Source organism: Pocillopora damicornis, chromosome 7, assembly GCF_964200805.1.
Source record: "Pocillopora damicornis chromosome 7, jaPocDami1.2, whole genome shotgun sequence".
NCBI lineage: Eukaryota > Metazoa > Cnidaria > Anthozoa > Scleractinia > Pocilloporidae > Pocillopora > Pocillopora damicornis.
The window spans coordinates 6475380-6489802 of record NC_142676.1 but is presented as its reverse complement, the minus strand read 5'-3'; the positions used below and the strand labels follow the sequence as shown (position 1 = coordinate 6489802).

General features: G+C 36.7%; 1 protein-coding gene and 1 long non-coding RNA gene across 6 annotated transcripts in view; both read left to right on the top strand.

Moving 5' to 3' along the window:
• The window catches only part of LOC149042272 (peptidyl-prolyl cis-trans isomerase FKBP2-like), a 40957-nt gene that overhangs the window by 23946 nt on the left and 2588 nt on the right, over positions 1–14423 (top strand). Inside the window, exons 1-6 of one of the 4 annotated variants that reach the window (XM_089212795.1) lie at positions 4857–7784; positions 7986–8076; positions 8389–8442; positions 8640–8661; positions 9774–9820; positions 10078–10113. In XM_089212795.1, coding sequence (XP_089068921.1) covers positions 7743–7784; positions 7986–8076; positions 8389–8442; positions 8640–8661; positions 9774–9820; positions 10078–10113 — 292 coding nt within the window. In that variant the 5' untranslated portion in view covers positions 4857–7742. Of the gene's footprint in view, positions 1–4856; positions 7785–7985; positions 9821–10077; positions 10114–14423 lie in introns of those variants that run through there. The other 3 variants (XM_089212796.1, XM_089212794.1, XM_089212793.1) reach the window with 3 other exon arrangements.
• Positions 2669–4851, top strand: LOC149042273 (uncharacterized). 2 transcript variants are annotated; one of them, XR_016188559.1, is made up of 4 exons: positions 2669–2889; positions 3605–3842; positions 4245–4327; positions 4556–4840. It is a non-coding gene; the product is annotated as an uncharacterized LOC149042273 (long non-coding RNA). The 2 variants fall into 2 exon arrangements; XR_016188560.1 differs by having other exon boundaries at positions 2672–2889; positions 3605–3853; positions 4556–4851.

The following is a 14423-nucleotide window of genomic DNA, read 5'->3' as shown; positions in this document are numbered from 1 at the left end:
TTCATAAACAGTAATGCCACCACAAGATAGCTATACCCTTAAAGACGGTTATGTAAAAATTTCAAAATTTGCTTCTCAGCAACTGCTGCATCAAATTTAAATAAACAAAGATAGAAAACCTCTTTGGAATAGATACACTGAAGACACTACTGCAACTTTGAATCTGTTGAATTATGCAATTCTTATTAGTCAGCCTGTTATTAGAGTATTTTGCATATGGTTGGGTTCGAACAGAGTAAGAAAGAAGTTGGAAAGAAGGTTTATTCCCCAACTACAATGCTTTGTATCTCCAAGACACTTCGCTGATCAAAACTTTCTTCACGGCCATCGGCGTTTTAACTCGCTGAACAGGAGTTAAAATCAAATTCTTTGAGGGACGCGAGATGTTCTTTATCGAATCAGCTTGAAATCGGTTAAATGTTTGTCGCTGAAACCGAGAATATTTTTATTATTTCCTATCAACAAAATTGTGCCAAAGGCAGGAATTTTAGATAAAGAACGCTTAGAATTTTGTAATTGATGAGTATCGGGAAAGAGCCGATTTGAGCGTTTCTTTTGTTAGAGCTAAATGTTTGGAACATTTTGTCAAAAATTCCACTCAAAAGCAATTTTGTGTTGCGAGGAGCCACACTGGATTATTCCACGGTTAGAAGTCAGCGGACACCCACCTTGCATTTCTGTTTCTGGCGCGCGCCTATATAAAATGCTGCTATAATGACGCAATCTAATTGTAAATCAGAATCAAGACCACCATTACGAAGGCCAAGATGGTTTTTGTAACGTCTTGGATAAGTTCTTTTACATTCGCATGTTAAAGGGAATATTTTTCGCAGCAGTCAGAAACAGAATGCGAAGAAAGGTAGGTCTTAAATCATTTAGTCCAATTTCAATTAAAGTTTTTAGTCCGTGAGTAAACAACGGAAAACTTTTACAGACTGATTGTGCGGCTAGCTTTATCAAACCATTAAAATACTTCACCGGCTACCAGACAGAAATGTGAATATCCAAGATTTTAAGTCAAAAAATTGTGTTTAACTGCCATAATTGGAAACGAGACCTTATTGAACCAATGTGTGAGAGCTGGGTGGGCGCTTGACAAAAATTGCGAGGTGAGATACGGCGCAGGGGTGATATTTAAATCGGACAACGAAACAGGTGGTAAATATCATTATGCTGTGAAAATATTTAGAGTTTCTCTCGCGACTTGAGGTTTGTAGCTTTAAAAGTCATGTAGCGCGTACAACAACAAAAAAATCCATGCGATCATCACAAGCAAACATTGAGCAATAAACACCTCTCCGATTCAAGTCAATAGACGTGCTCTGTAACGGCTGCCACGCCTTTGCCACCGGACATTGATTCGTTATAAGTTTGTTTCGTATTAAACGTGTAAAACCGCAATAGTGACGTTACTGTTTGTCCATTAGGGACGTGACCTTTAAGTTCCACCCAGAACCGCATATTAGTTAGTTATCTTGCGTTGGGCTAACGATAAGACGTGTTTATCGAAAAGCGCCCTTTTGCCCACCTTATCTCGAAGTTTGTTTCGGTCAAACTCTTACAAGCGGGACTGTAAGTGCTTATGTTCCTTTTCTTTGTGCTTGTTTAAACATCTAGTCTTTCGGTAGTTTCGCCCAGTTTTTTATATCAGTTTATTTGCAACCTCGTAACACGTGGCTTACGTTGTTCATGCTTTGTTAGTAAGCTGCTCGTTTTTCACACTGGGTTATTAGCTTTGTTAGAATTCGTTTTCACTCACTACTCACTACTTATTTAGCTTGTCGCTAGATTTTTAAGAAAGTCCTTCTTTCTTCTCCTATTCTGAGGATAAAATGTATTCATTTAATCCTCCACTAAGGCCAATCTTAATAAAGGCATTGTCAAACGAGACCCAACATCTTTCTCGGTAATATGGGAGTATGTTACCTCTCTGTTTGTCACGAAAATTTAACAAATTATGATAAAAACTTTTGTAATGCCTCTCTGCCCTCAGCTTCCGACAAAAACAGAGTAAAAGGACCCCCTGTTAGAAGATCCTGACCACGCCCTTGTTAATGCATTGATATTTCAAATCAGGCTCATGCAGTTGAATTATTAATACGCTTTTTACAATGCTAACGAATTGAACCTTTTGCCTCACTGTGACATTACATTTGATTAAAAACATTAACACTTTGTAAGAATCGCCAATATTCCAGTCCAAGAGGAAGTACAAGAAATTTACAGATTAGTAGCTGACGCCCTGAGGTGTGTACTCAACAGGATTTACAGTGCAGGTTTTGTTTTATCAACTCAAAATGCTTTTAAATGGAAATGTTCACAAATGACGTTAATTTAGTCAAACAAAAATACGTTGAAACTTAAACCAGCCAAACAAAATGCTCCACCAACCAATCATGATCATCGAGGTTTGCGGATCACAAAGTTTTGCGATGAACTAAAAGGACCCAATGGACTTTGCCTAGAAAGTATGAACAACTCTCTTAGTGAAGTGCTTCTAAATAAATATTTTTGGCAAACACTGCAGAGGAAATAGTGCAGTTCATTTTTTAAGGTATTTCAACTTCAACGAAACAAATCTTTTATTTCTTTCCCCTCCCCCTCTCCTTATTTTTGACCGTCGACCGCCCCCTTGGTATAAATTTATTCCTCTCCCCAGCCTTCCGCTGCCATTTAAATCAAAGATGGCGGCCATAATCGTCATGAAATTACTTAGCACTCGCTTGCCAAAATTACGCCTGCTCTGCAGGCTATAATCACCTGCACACCTTCTTTGAACCAAGCATAATCTGAACCATCCGTATGGCCATTGAGACAATTTCCTTCCAGCTGAAAAGGGGTCATCATCAAAGGGAAGCGAACTACAAGGGATCCCAGATAGAAGAGGAGGTAAGTCGTGTCTTATCTGGGTTTTCTCTAACGGTAAGGCCTAGAAAAATTCAATCTTTTTTTACCAATCGTCGTTTGATGCTAGCTTTAGTTTATAATTAAAATCACGTTTCGGCAAAACAATGACTTTGGCCTTCATCGCCTAAAAACCCTCGCGCCGGTTCATCGCTCGAATAACATTCTAAAGTGTTCGTATTCTTCAAGTTATTTCTTGTCCTGTCGTTTGGAATGTTTTATACGGTCGTGGTGTTAATGGAAAAGAAGTTATCTTACGGATTTTGTTTTGCCTAGAAAGTTTTCAAATGATAGCGAACGGCGAGCGCAAGTTTCTATCTCTTTCTCTCTTCAGTCAACTATCGTAGGATTTACTCTATTTTTTTTTAAAAAAATCGCGCTTTGTCGAAGAAGTATTGTTTTAGCCTGAGAAAGAAGTAGTGGCCTTTCCCGAAATTCAAATAAATCGAGATTGACTCAGCGATGTCCATGTTTACATTAAGTCTGACGCGACAATTTGATTTTGACAATATTGTCATATGAGAACCCGTCAAACACCTGAGAATTAAAATAAATAAAATAAAATACGGACCGGAAATGTGTGGTGCAAACAAACTCGCGGGTGAAGTGGAGTTAGTTCTACTGTGGAATGAGTGAATTTCATTGTTTAGTCATGGTACTTTTCAGCGCTATGTTTTCATGTTTTCTACTCGAACTTCAGGAAATGGTTTCAATTGTCTCACAAAACATGGAGCCACTTTCTCTTCGCTCAACATCTCGAGGCGTACGTAATGCTCGGCTTACGGTGAACATGCCTGCGATACGATATTTTTTTCCTAATGGTGGAAACTGAAGAATCGATCTCTGAAACCGATAATGATCACATTTTGCAAGAAGCGTTTGAGTTGTGATCGTGTAATTAAACGGGGTCTTGGCAATTTGAGATCACAAGCACGCTGGTAAGCACATGGTTAGTGTAAATAATTGTTGTTCACAGTTTTTGAATTCGGGACCCGTTTTTGAAAGTCCGTTTCTGTAACCTTCCTGGATATTTTCTGTTGAATTCATTGAGGTACAATCTCGGAATTTCATAAGCGATTATGAACGATAAATTCGTCTCGGCACCATAATTCAGGGAGGTTTCGTTAACCGTGACATTATCAGTTTACAATTCGTGAACCAATTCTGTAACCTGCTTGGATATTTTCTTTTGAATTAATTGAGTCACACTCTCGAAATCCGTATATGTAGCACAAGTGAAGCACATTTTCAACTTTCCAAATGATTTTAGGAAACTATACTTAATTGATTCACGATAAATTGACCTGCCATAACGCGTTGATTATTTTATCATTTTGTAGCCCCAAAAGCTCGGCTTATGACTCTGGAGGTACTGAACTTGATATACTTGATTCACAATGCAAGGTAGCCTTCAAGGAGGGAGGTTAGAATAAAATTACTTTTACGACCGTATATTGCACCCGGTTTACATATGAAGATAATTGCTTAAAAGATACCTATTTAAGCTTTATTCAGAAGCAAAGACAAGTAGGTAATATACTTCTGCCTTATTTTTATATTAAGGGATCTCTTTTTATGTAACATATATCCATTTCTTTAATTTCCTCCTTAACCTGCCTGGAAATAATTAAATTTTATGTTTTAATTCAAGTGTGAGAAGATAAAACAGAAGTGTTGCAGAGTTTTCTTTGTTGAGATGCCTCAGCAAAACATTTTCATTTCCATAACAATAATTTAAAAGGCTTCCAAACAAACTTTGAAACATTATTTTTACAAGTATCTGTCATAATCTGACACCTGTCAATTAGAAAGTGCATAACTAAAAAAAAGCATAAGAACATTTGAAAAACAACGGAACTAGTTTGGCAAGGACTGTCATGACAATGTTTTCTTCAAAAACAGTCAATGATCTGACAGAAAGTATTATTTACTCTCATCGATGATTCAAAGATTTACCTCTGTTCATTAAATAAACGGCGAGGAAAGTAATTGTGAGTAAATTCAATTTTTTTATTTTGAAGTTGTGAGAGTTTGCTTGTTTGTTTGCTGCAATGGCATGTGTAAATCTGGTCTTTCCTCCACAAAAACTAAATTCAAATGGCACACTCCAACAAGACACACGGGGATTTAATGTGGCCTTTTCTCAAAAAATTCCTTCAGTTTCTCTTGTGCAATTTATGGTACAAATGTTCAAATTGAACAGACTTGTAAAGACTCACCGAGAGCGTATATTTGTTGGAGAACTTAAATTAAAACTTCGCTCGCTCTGTCAATGCAAACAAATTGCTTGAGAAAATTCAGGTATTAAATGAATGAAAGTTCCTTCGTTCAGTTTAACTGTAACAAAATCTCTCACATTTTAACTTTCTAGGTACATTTTGTGAACTATTAAAATTAATTGCAGATGGGTTTTAGGCCGCTTGTCAACCAACATAATGACACTATTGTTTATACAAATTCATACTGAAACCGAAGTGATTTGTCAACCAAAGTGATTTGAGTGAGAGAAAAGAGAGGATTCATAAGTTATTCATCGGCTTGAGGTAGTTACCGACGTGTTTGCTTAAAAATACTGCCCAGCCAGAAACACGAGCTATATATTTACAAAAAATGGCAATGAAAGTTGGGATGTACTTGGCGATTCACGAAAGTGTTACCGTGGCCTGTGGGCTGAGATAGGAAAATACTGACTGGGTAAAGAACCAATCAGATTGTAAGATTCGTTACCGTGCCCTCTCAAAAAAAAATAGGATTACATAACCCTTTACCTCTCAAGATTTCATCAGCAATTCTCCTTACTGTCTGCCAAACAATTTATTTGCTGTTAGGTTGGAGAATTTGGAATTGGATCAACCAATTATCCCCTAATTGATATTTTTCTTTATACTCATTATTTGTCTGTTTGATATTGTACTGATGGTGTAAGGAGAAATTCTGTCTAGATCACTAGTGGGACTAAAAGGGTTAAAATCGGGGACTTCAATATGTTATAATGATTAAAATTTTTTAAAATGTAACCAAAAAATTGTGAGGAGAATCTGATGTTATGAGACAATGGAAAAACCTGTTGCTGGTTCCTTATCTCTTTAATGTTTAAATGTTCATGGGAAATGCGTTTTTTTTTTTCAAGCGAGGATACAGAAGTTTTCAAAGCTGATAGAAATAAGCTGTTTGCTAGTAATGAAAAGCAACCTGACAATCACACCTTAATGTTTGACATGCTTCACTCAAACATGTCAGTCGTGTGTACCTACTGTTGTAGAGGTGTCTTTCTTGCCTTGTGGTTCATGAGCTGTCGCCTCTTATCGAGTCCAGCTTTGTTTACCCCCATTGCACTTGCCTTAAACCAACATCTACCAGAATCCTTTAAATAGTTGATACTAAGATAGGAAAGGGCCCTGGTGGTTAGCATTGAGTTTGGTCTTTTCTCATGATAAATTTTGTAAACAAATACGGGGTTTCTCTCATTGAGAACCCAGTACTTCTGACAGGATCTTCGTGATTGGACAAAACGTTTTCTCCACAGGTGAAAATGTCATTTCTCTGATTTGATTGGCTGTAAACAGCTGTGAATGGCAAAAATATTTGACGGATCATAATATTTACTTGATGACTGAGTGGGAAGTCTGCGCATCATGATTGAGAGCAAATATCTTCTGTCTGATTAGTACGGGAAAGAGCCAGTTTGAATGTGTATCAGAAGGATAATTTTTAGAATATCCTCTCAAAAATTCCACTCAAAACTTACTTTTGTCTCCTTGGAGTCCCCTAAAATCTTGCATGGTTGTACATCAGTGGACATGCATTAGGAACCAAGGAAGGTTCATGCATTACTGTTACATTACATGCAATAATAAGATACATGAAAAAGCTACTCAGTTCTGATTAGTTTAGGTAAATGCAGCTTATAGGTGATTCAATGCAGAAGAGGGTTTATTCAGTGCAAACAAGTAACAAACCAGACTCAACAATTCCTTGAAATGTTTAGCCAGACCTTAAAGATGGGAAAATATCAATGTATATTATTGTTTTGATTGTACACGGTTGTTTTGACCGAACGCACAATGTCATTTGCAGGCTTTGAATAAATTATTTTTGCACATGATGTGCATGCTTTGCTTCCACATAATTATGATAAGCTTTCTCGCATTTTTTCATGTATATTATTAATATGTAATCAAAATTTTTCTCCTGCAGTTTGGAATAAATAAGCACAAGTAAATTTTTTCAAAGACCACAGCCACATGGTTTAAATGTTGTAAAAGGGTTAATATTCCCTCTGCTATGCTTCAGCACGTTGATAATTTCGTTTCAAGAAAACATTTTGTTACGCTGTAAATGATCATGTCTTAGGTTGGTCAAAAAACTGACAGGTGAATTCATGCGTGTAAATGAACTTTATTTCCTGATTGAATGCAAAATTCTCTGAGGGATTTGTTTGCTGACGTCATGAGCGTGCACAATAGGAATATGAAGCAAACTAATGCAATTGAATTTGATCAGACAAATTTACTAGCTATGTTGTAAAATGAATTAATCGCATGACAGTGAGGAAGGGAAATTCACTTTTTCGTGTTGGTTTGATTCTTGGCTGGTTTAAAAGGCCCAGTGAGATAAACTATATACCAGGCATAAATTGACTTCACTAATTAAACAGCAGTATGTTTCACTTAATTTTCAACAGTGTCACACTTAATATTGTGAACTTTTACTCCTTTTTTTGTTGAATAGACTTCTGTCAAACATGCATTACAGACAGGGTCTTGTTTCTGCTTGCATGGTTTATTTACAGGGTATTTAAAGATATTTATCAAAGATGAGGGAAGTAATTTAATGCAATGTTTCGTCCCGAACTCCTTGTGAGAAAATGGTTTCCTCAGGTAACATGACTTGTAAACCAATTATAATGAAGAAATTGAACTCAATCAGCTGATACAGAATTTTTAAAGTTTTTTCCATTCATAACCCAAAATTAGTTAATTTGAATTAGCTGCAAGAGAAAGGTCACAACTTGAAAAGGTTTCCTTCAAACTTGAGTTGTGTTGATTTGTTCTGTGTGTTTAAATTTATTTGATTTTTAGGGTACTCTGAGGGACAGGACACAATTTGACTGCAGTATCCCTCGAGGAGAACCATTCGTGTTTACATTAGGAGTGGGACAAGTTATCAAAGGTGGATACTTGTGATATAGCATGCATGACTTTGCAAAACAGGCTGATATTTGTAGTTTGCCATGATATTATACATTTAAGCAAGTGATTGAACTTTCTACTGGTTTAGCAATCAATTGGCCCATGTGGGAATTGCGGAGAAGGCAAGAAACATTTGGACATCACAAGCTTATGGGGATCTATTACTTTAATTTATTAACAAGCATTGGGTTTAATGGTTTGATAAACTTTAGGTTTCAGAATGTTTATAGTTAACTTAGTTCCTCAAACATCTCATATGTTTTTTTTTTTACCCAACTGTTTTATTTTATAGTCATTTGTTATAAGGCAGGGAAAACAAAGCAAATAGAGGAGTGGTTTGGGACAGGTCTTGTAATGTTCTTGTTGGATTACATTGTAAAATAACCAACTGTCCAAACAGCTGTGCAATTTCACATGATATTTGTACTCAATTTGTGCATTATTTGTACTCTCTGAGAGCAGTTGAATAATAATTTAAGATATTTGGTGTATATTAGAAGTGTTTTTACTATTTAATAAGTCATGATTAAATTTTTGTTACAGGATGGGATCAAGGACTATTAAAGTAAGTTATAACTATAGACCATTCATCATTTGTTTCTAAGTCTTATTTATACACAATAAATTCCTCTCTCCACATTACTTACATTTTCAAACTACTTCCTCAAACTTTTTCAGAACTGTACTGAACTGTACAAAAGAAGTAAACTGTGAAAAGCAAGCTTTTGAACTTTGTTGTTCTGTATTTTAAAATTTTGTTAAAGCTGGGGTGAATTTTGTAGTAAAAGTGCCAGTGCATGTGAGTCATGGATAAGTGATCTGAATTTAGTAGGCAAATGTAAGAGAATTTCTGGCCAGTGATTAAATGTTCAGTGTGCAAGCATGAAGTGTCAAGCATTGTGCGCATGACATGGCAAGTATAGATGTATCCATAGGACCTGACTTGTCATTCCCTAGGGGGTCTATAAAATTGACATTTTTTTGCTCTCTCTACCTAAGGCTAAGGTTGAAGAGAACCTGAACAGTTATTGATAAACTGGCTTCAAACCATTCATTAAATGTGGAACTAGCAGCAACATAAAATTCTATTTACACTCGCGGTCTAACCTGTTTAATTACTTATGGACATTAAATTACAAAACATGAAAACCAACCTCTTTGGAAGTATTTTTTATGCAATCTTGAAAAGCATCAGTTGATTAGTTGACAACTTGAAAATACAGTTATTGCAAAAATTTCAATAACTATGAAAAAAATGAAATATTTCTAGTCAGTAGAGTTAAGCCAAAGGGCTGTCATTTGATTTGGTATTGTTTTAGCCTACAAAGTATAATCTTACACTGTTAAATGGGCACTTAATTAGTACAGCAACTAACAATGGCCAATGAAAAAGAGATTCAAGAGAATAGGGTGAGCTGGGAAGAGCTGAGGAGGAAAGGGAAGAATAGGCAACAGTGACGTTCTCTTGTTATGATCATATGTGCCTAAGGGTATGATGAGGACAGGCTGACTGATATATGGTCTAGTTCCTATAGTTCTTTTTGGTGCCCAGCTACCAGCTTTTCTGTTTTAACATTTTGCTGTTACTTACTCAAGGTATAAATAAACTTGTTGTTGTTATTGTTAATTAAAACTTTTTTGTTGTTTTTTTTTCGTTTTTGTTCATGTTGTTTTTAGTATGAGTGAAGGAGAAAAGAGGAAACTTGTAATCCCATCAGACCTTGGTAAGTCCCTGCTCTGATATTTAAGTATATAATTTACGTCCAATGCAGTGAGTAAGAATTGTAGCTAGTAGATACTAGTAGGATTGATAACGGGGCAACTTACCTTGCTTGAAATGTAAGCTTATGTAGATATAATATATCTGTTACATACAAGCAAGCTGAATTATGCAAGAATTCTACCAGTCATATTCTTATTAAAATAATTTTCAGCTGTTTTTGCTATACTAAGAGGATTTTTCTTTCTTTTAATTGTGCAGGTTATGGGGACAGAGGAGCTCCCCCTAAGATCCCAGGTGAGTTAACAACTTGTGGTCAACAGAGACAATGCTGAGTCAGAGCATTACATGAACACCAAAGATATTGATGCCAACCTCTGAAATTGTGAAATTGTGGAAAGACTTGATTTTGAAGTATGGCATCAAAGCCACCCCAGCCGCTTCCTCCATAGATTTGTTCTTTGAAACTCTGCCAGTCGATCTTCACAGCCTGCAAGTTGCTAAATTGGATGCACATAATCTGACAAAAAAAGGAAAAACCACACAACTACAATTATCCAATAGGGAATTATTTTTAGTAATTAATTGCTCATAATTCATATTGTCTACACTCTTAAACTATGTATTTAACTAAAGGTCACCAGAGAAATTTAAAGTAACCATGGTAATGTAAAACACAGGGCGACAAACCAAGTGGTCTATGAGCAATTGTGAAGTGGCAAATAAAAATTCCTTTGACCCCTAAAAGTTACCAGCAGCTAATATCTCCCTTTAGTATATACCACACAGGTGAATAGTACTTTTTACACGCACTGATTGGCTATTTGGAAGTGAATAGCAAGTACTAATCACCTTCCAGCAGCCGATGACAGAATTGTAATCACCTTCCAGTAGCCGATTACAGAATTGTAATCAGATCTTGAACACCATATGGCGTGAAGGAAATCTTTTGATGTCAGAACTTTTTGAAAATAAAACTGTCTTTAAGAAAATCATAGAATACTTTCTGTTCATGTTAATTACGCTTCATGTTTATTTTTTTAATTTAGATTTCCGGGAAAGGACGGTTTTTGATTAACGAGGAAAGTGTTCTTTGATTTTGTGGGTAGAAAGTTATCGGTTTTTGGGCATATCTCTAGCACAGAATATGTCCCCGCATTTCAAACTTGAATTTCTCCCACGTGCTCCTCAAATAGACTTCCTGTTGACGTTTTTAAGTCGTGGGTTTGGATTGCCATGAGTTTTCTTAAAGGAACCAATCACACCCGAAGACTTCCTACTACAAGTAAGGAGAATTTGGCGCAATCATTAAAGCGTGGTGTTGTCAAGTGCCTTAACAAGCGCCTTTGCAAGCTTCTTGACCAGCGCCTTTAAAACCATGTCCTGGAGGGGCTCCAAATGACCGTTCAATCTTAAAATTAGCTAATGTAGACTAACTGAATCTACATGCAAAATTTGAGCCAAATCGGTGAACCTGCTTGTCCGACCAGCCTCTCGGTTTGCAATTGGACAACTAGTTTAAACAGAGTGTTCATGAACACCTTATCGCGTCCAAACGCGTCGGAAAAATCTTCCGTAGGATTAGTATTATCGGTAATACTAGGATTAAATACTGGTCTTAAAGACTTGTGCCATTTTAATTCCAACAAATCTGATGTTCATGACACAAGAATTAATTATAACTTGGTATAATTCCTCCAAAAGTTAATTAAAATTTCCATTGGACTGAAACTAAGATAATCGAACAATCAAACGACCAATTATTTTTCAAGTTCTATGGAAATCTTTACAAAAACATATGGCTTTAATAGCTTTATGTAAACCTTAAGGCAAAAACCGATTGAAAAAATCTGATTTTCGTTACACAAGAACTAATTATAACTAGGAAAAATTCCTCCAAAAGTTAATTGAAATTTTCGCTCGACTGTAACTAAGATAATCGAACAATCAAATGACCAAACGACCAATTATTTTTCAAGTTCTATGGAAATCTTTACACATGCATATGGCTGCAATACTTTATATAAACCTTATGGCAAAAACCGATTGAGAAAAAAAATTGCAAAAAAATTTTGGGAAAACGTTTTCAAGGTGTATTAACTTGAACGTAAATGTAACACCTAAAAACTTGTTTACAGATAACAACCTCGTTCATGTTAGATAAAAAAATGTGAAAGTGATTTCAAGACATCGCTGATTAAAAAAAATTACTTTTAAGCTACTTCAAACAATTCCTTAAAGATCAAAACAATGCAAAGTCTTTTTTCTTCGGCGTGTCCAAAATCCTAATAGCTCATAAGAGTATTTAAGACAAATAGAGAATCAACTTATAAAAAAAAAAAATCCGTATGGGCTCTTGAAGGCTCTTTCGGTTTTCCCTGCTTTTAATAGAGGACTCTTACACAGATTTTATAGGTAGCCTTGTGGTTTCAGTTCCAAATGTCAACGTTTGCAAGCGACTTTTTACTTCCTTGGGTTTCATATTTTCTATGATACAGCTCCAATTCTCACTGCCTTAACTGAAAAGTAAAAAAGGCATAATTTAGAGAGAATCGTGGAGTTCATATAAAATTTTTCATTCGGCTTTACGACATGAAACGATAAACTACCCAACAATTATTATAGCAGAAATTTATGTTTTACTTCTATCAAATTATAGAAGAAAAAGTCTCTGTCCAATCAATTTTAAAGCATCTCAATTTCTTCAAGAAAAAAGAAACTCCTAAACTCTACACAGCAAGAGAACAACAAAAGCATTTATGATCAAATATATTTCTATAATTTGGATTTAAAGTTACTTTGCATTGCGTAAATGTTATGAAAAGAGTAATTACATGGGTCGGCAACTAAATGTCCTTGAAATCAAGTTTGACGTCGTCACTAATGAGTACAAGTGGCCCCCAGTACTTCTCCCCCTTGAAGGTTTCAGAATCTCTCATACACTTCATGGCTTGATTGAGAGCTTCAGTTGCCTTCTTGCCTTTAACAAGTGCATCGCAGAATAAACTCATGAACTCCAGGGTTCCCTCGTCACCTATCGTCCACAAGGCCACGACAGATCTAGCGCCAGCACCCAAGAATGTTCGGGCGATGCCGACCACACCCTTGGCAATGACCTCCCCACGAGCACTGTGACAACAGCCTAGAACAACCAGTCGCGCCCGCAGCCCAGCTTCCATGACATCTTTCATCGTTAATAGATAGTCCTTCTCTTGAGGCTGAGGGGTTTCTCCTGTGGTGTTTGGTGCCAGGATAGCTTCACCAGTGTCCATTTTACCATGCGCTGCAATGTGTGTTAAAGCCAATGCTAAAAGTCGTTTAACCCTTGTTCTAATTTTCGTATCATTTACTATCAGCCGGGAACCATTTGTCGGACATAACCGCCAATGGTATTCTGAGACTGAAGCGGGCAAAAACGAGTTCGTGTCGCACTTATCGTCGTACTGTTCTTCAAGTACAAGTTTTCAATCCGCTGATATCGCAATAGGAACACCACAAAGGGCTTCATCTTTGACTGCTTCTACAAGTAAACATCCTACAGATGGCACCTCCGCAGAGAGCAGGGGTGACAAACCATTGAGTAAAACACCGCACTTTCCCAACAGCCCGTTCGTGAAGGAGTTCCCTGTCGATTGTCTACCGGAGTTACCTACAGATCTGACGACGCTGATGGACGACAATTTCCTTCACTGCTGGAAATCTGGCGTTTGCCTTCGTCATCCATGGTTGTTCCTCCTGCTGCACTGCGTCGCAGACACTGGATCTGATCAACAGTTGATTCGAACGGAAGTAAGCCCTTGCCGTCAGGGTTGGAGGGTTTTGAGTTTCGCAGTGGACCACATCGACACGCTCATTCGCAAATGGTACCAAGAGTTAGCGACGATGGATGGACAGCAACCCAAAGTCAGGCAGCTTGTTCCCTGTATGATGTGCGAAAGACTCGGCCTTGCAACCTCGTCATCATCATCATAAACTTTATTAATGTGTCTTGAATATCTGGCCGACGGGGTTAAAAACTCCTCTACTAATAGGGGACACTTAATAAAGTTAATAACCTACTAAATATTTTCTATTGAACTATTAAAAAAAAGCCTAACAATATATTTAACAATATAATGTAGTTAAAAAACCTATTAATCATCAACTAATGGGATAAATGATTAAAAAAAATAAAGATTAAGAATTACAAAGGATGCAATTAGAACAATTGTCGTCTTCTACCATTACGTTCAAATTAAATTTACGGATACGATTTTTAAAACTAAATAAAGATGGGAGGGTTCTAATTTCTCTTAGTAGCTTATTCCACGACTTTGATCCCAAGTAGGTGCGGGAATGTTTACCATATTTCTTGGTCCTAAATCTGAGGATGGCAAACTCCGCCAGCCTTAAGTTGTAGGGTAAACAATGCGTGTGAAATAGCTCGCACACTATGGTGGGGCAAAGTTTGTGTTTATATATACGGATATAGTGATATCTTGCAGTCTTCTGTTCTGAAGCGTCGTTAGATCACTTTTGTCCAGTAATGCTTGGTAGCTCGATTGCTTATCTAGGAAAACTGCGCGTAGTGCTCTTTCGAGCTTTCTTTTACCAGTATCACTACAGAA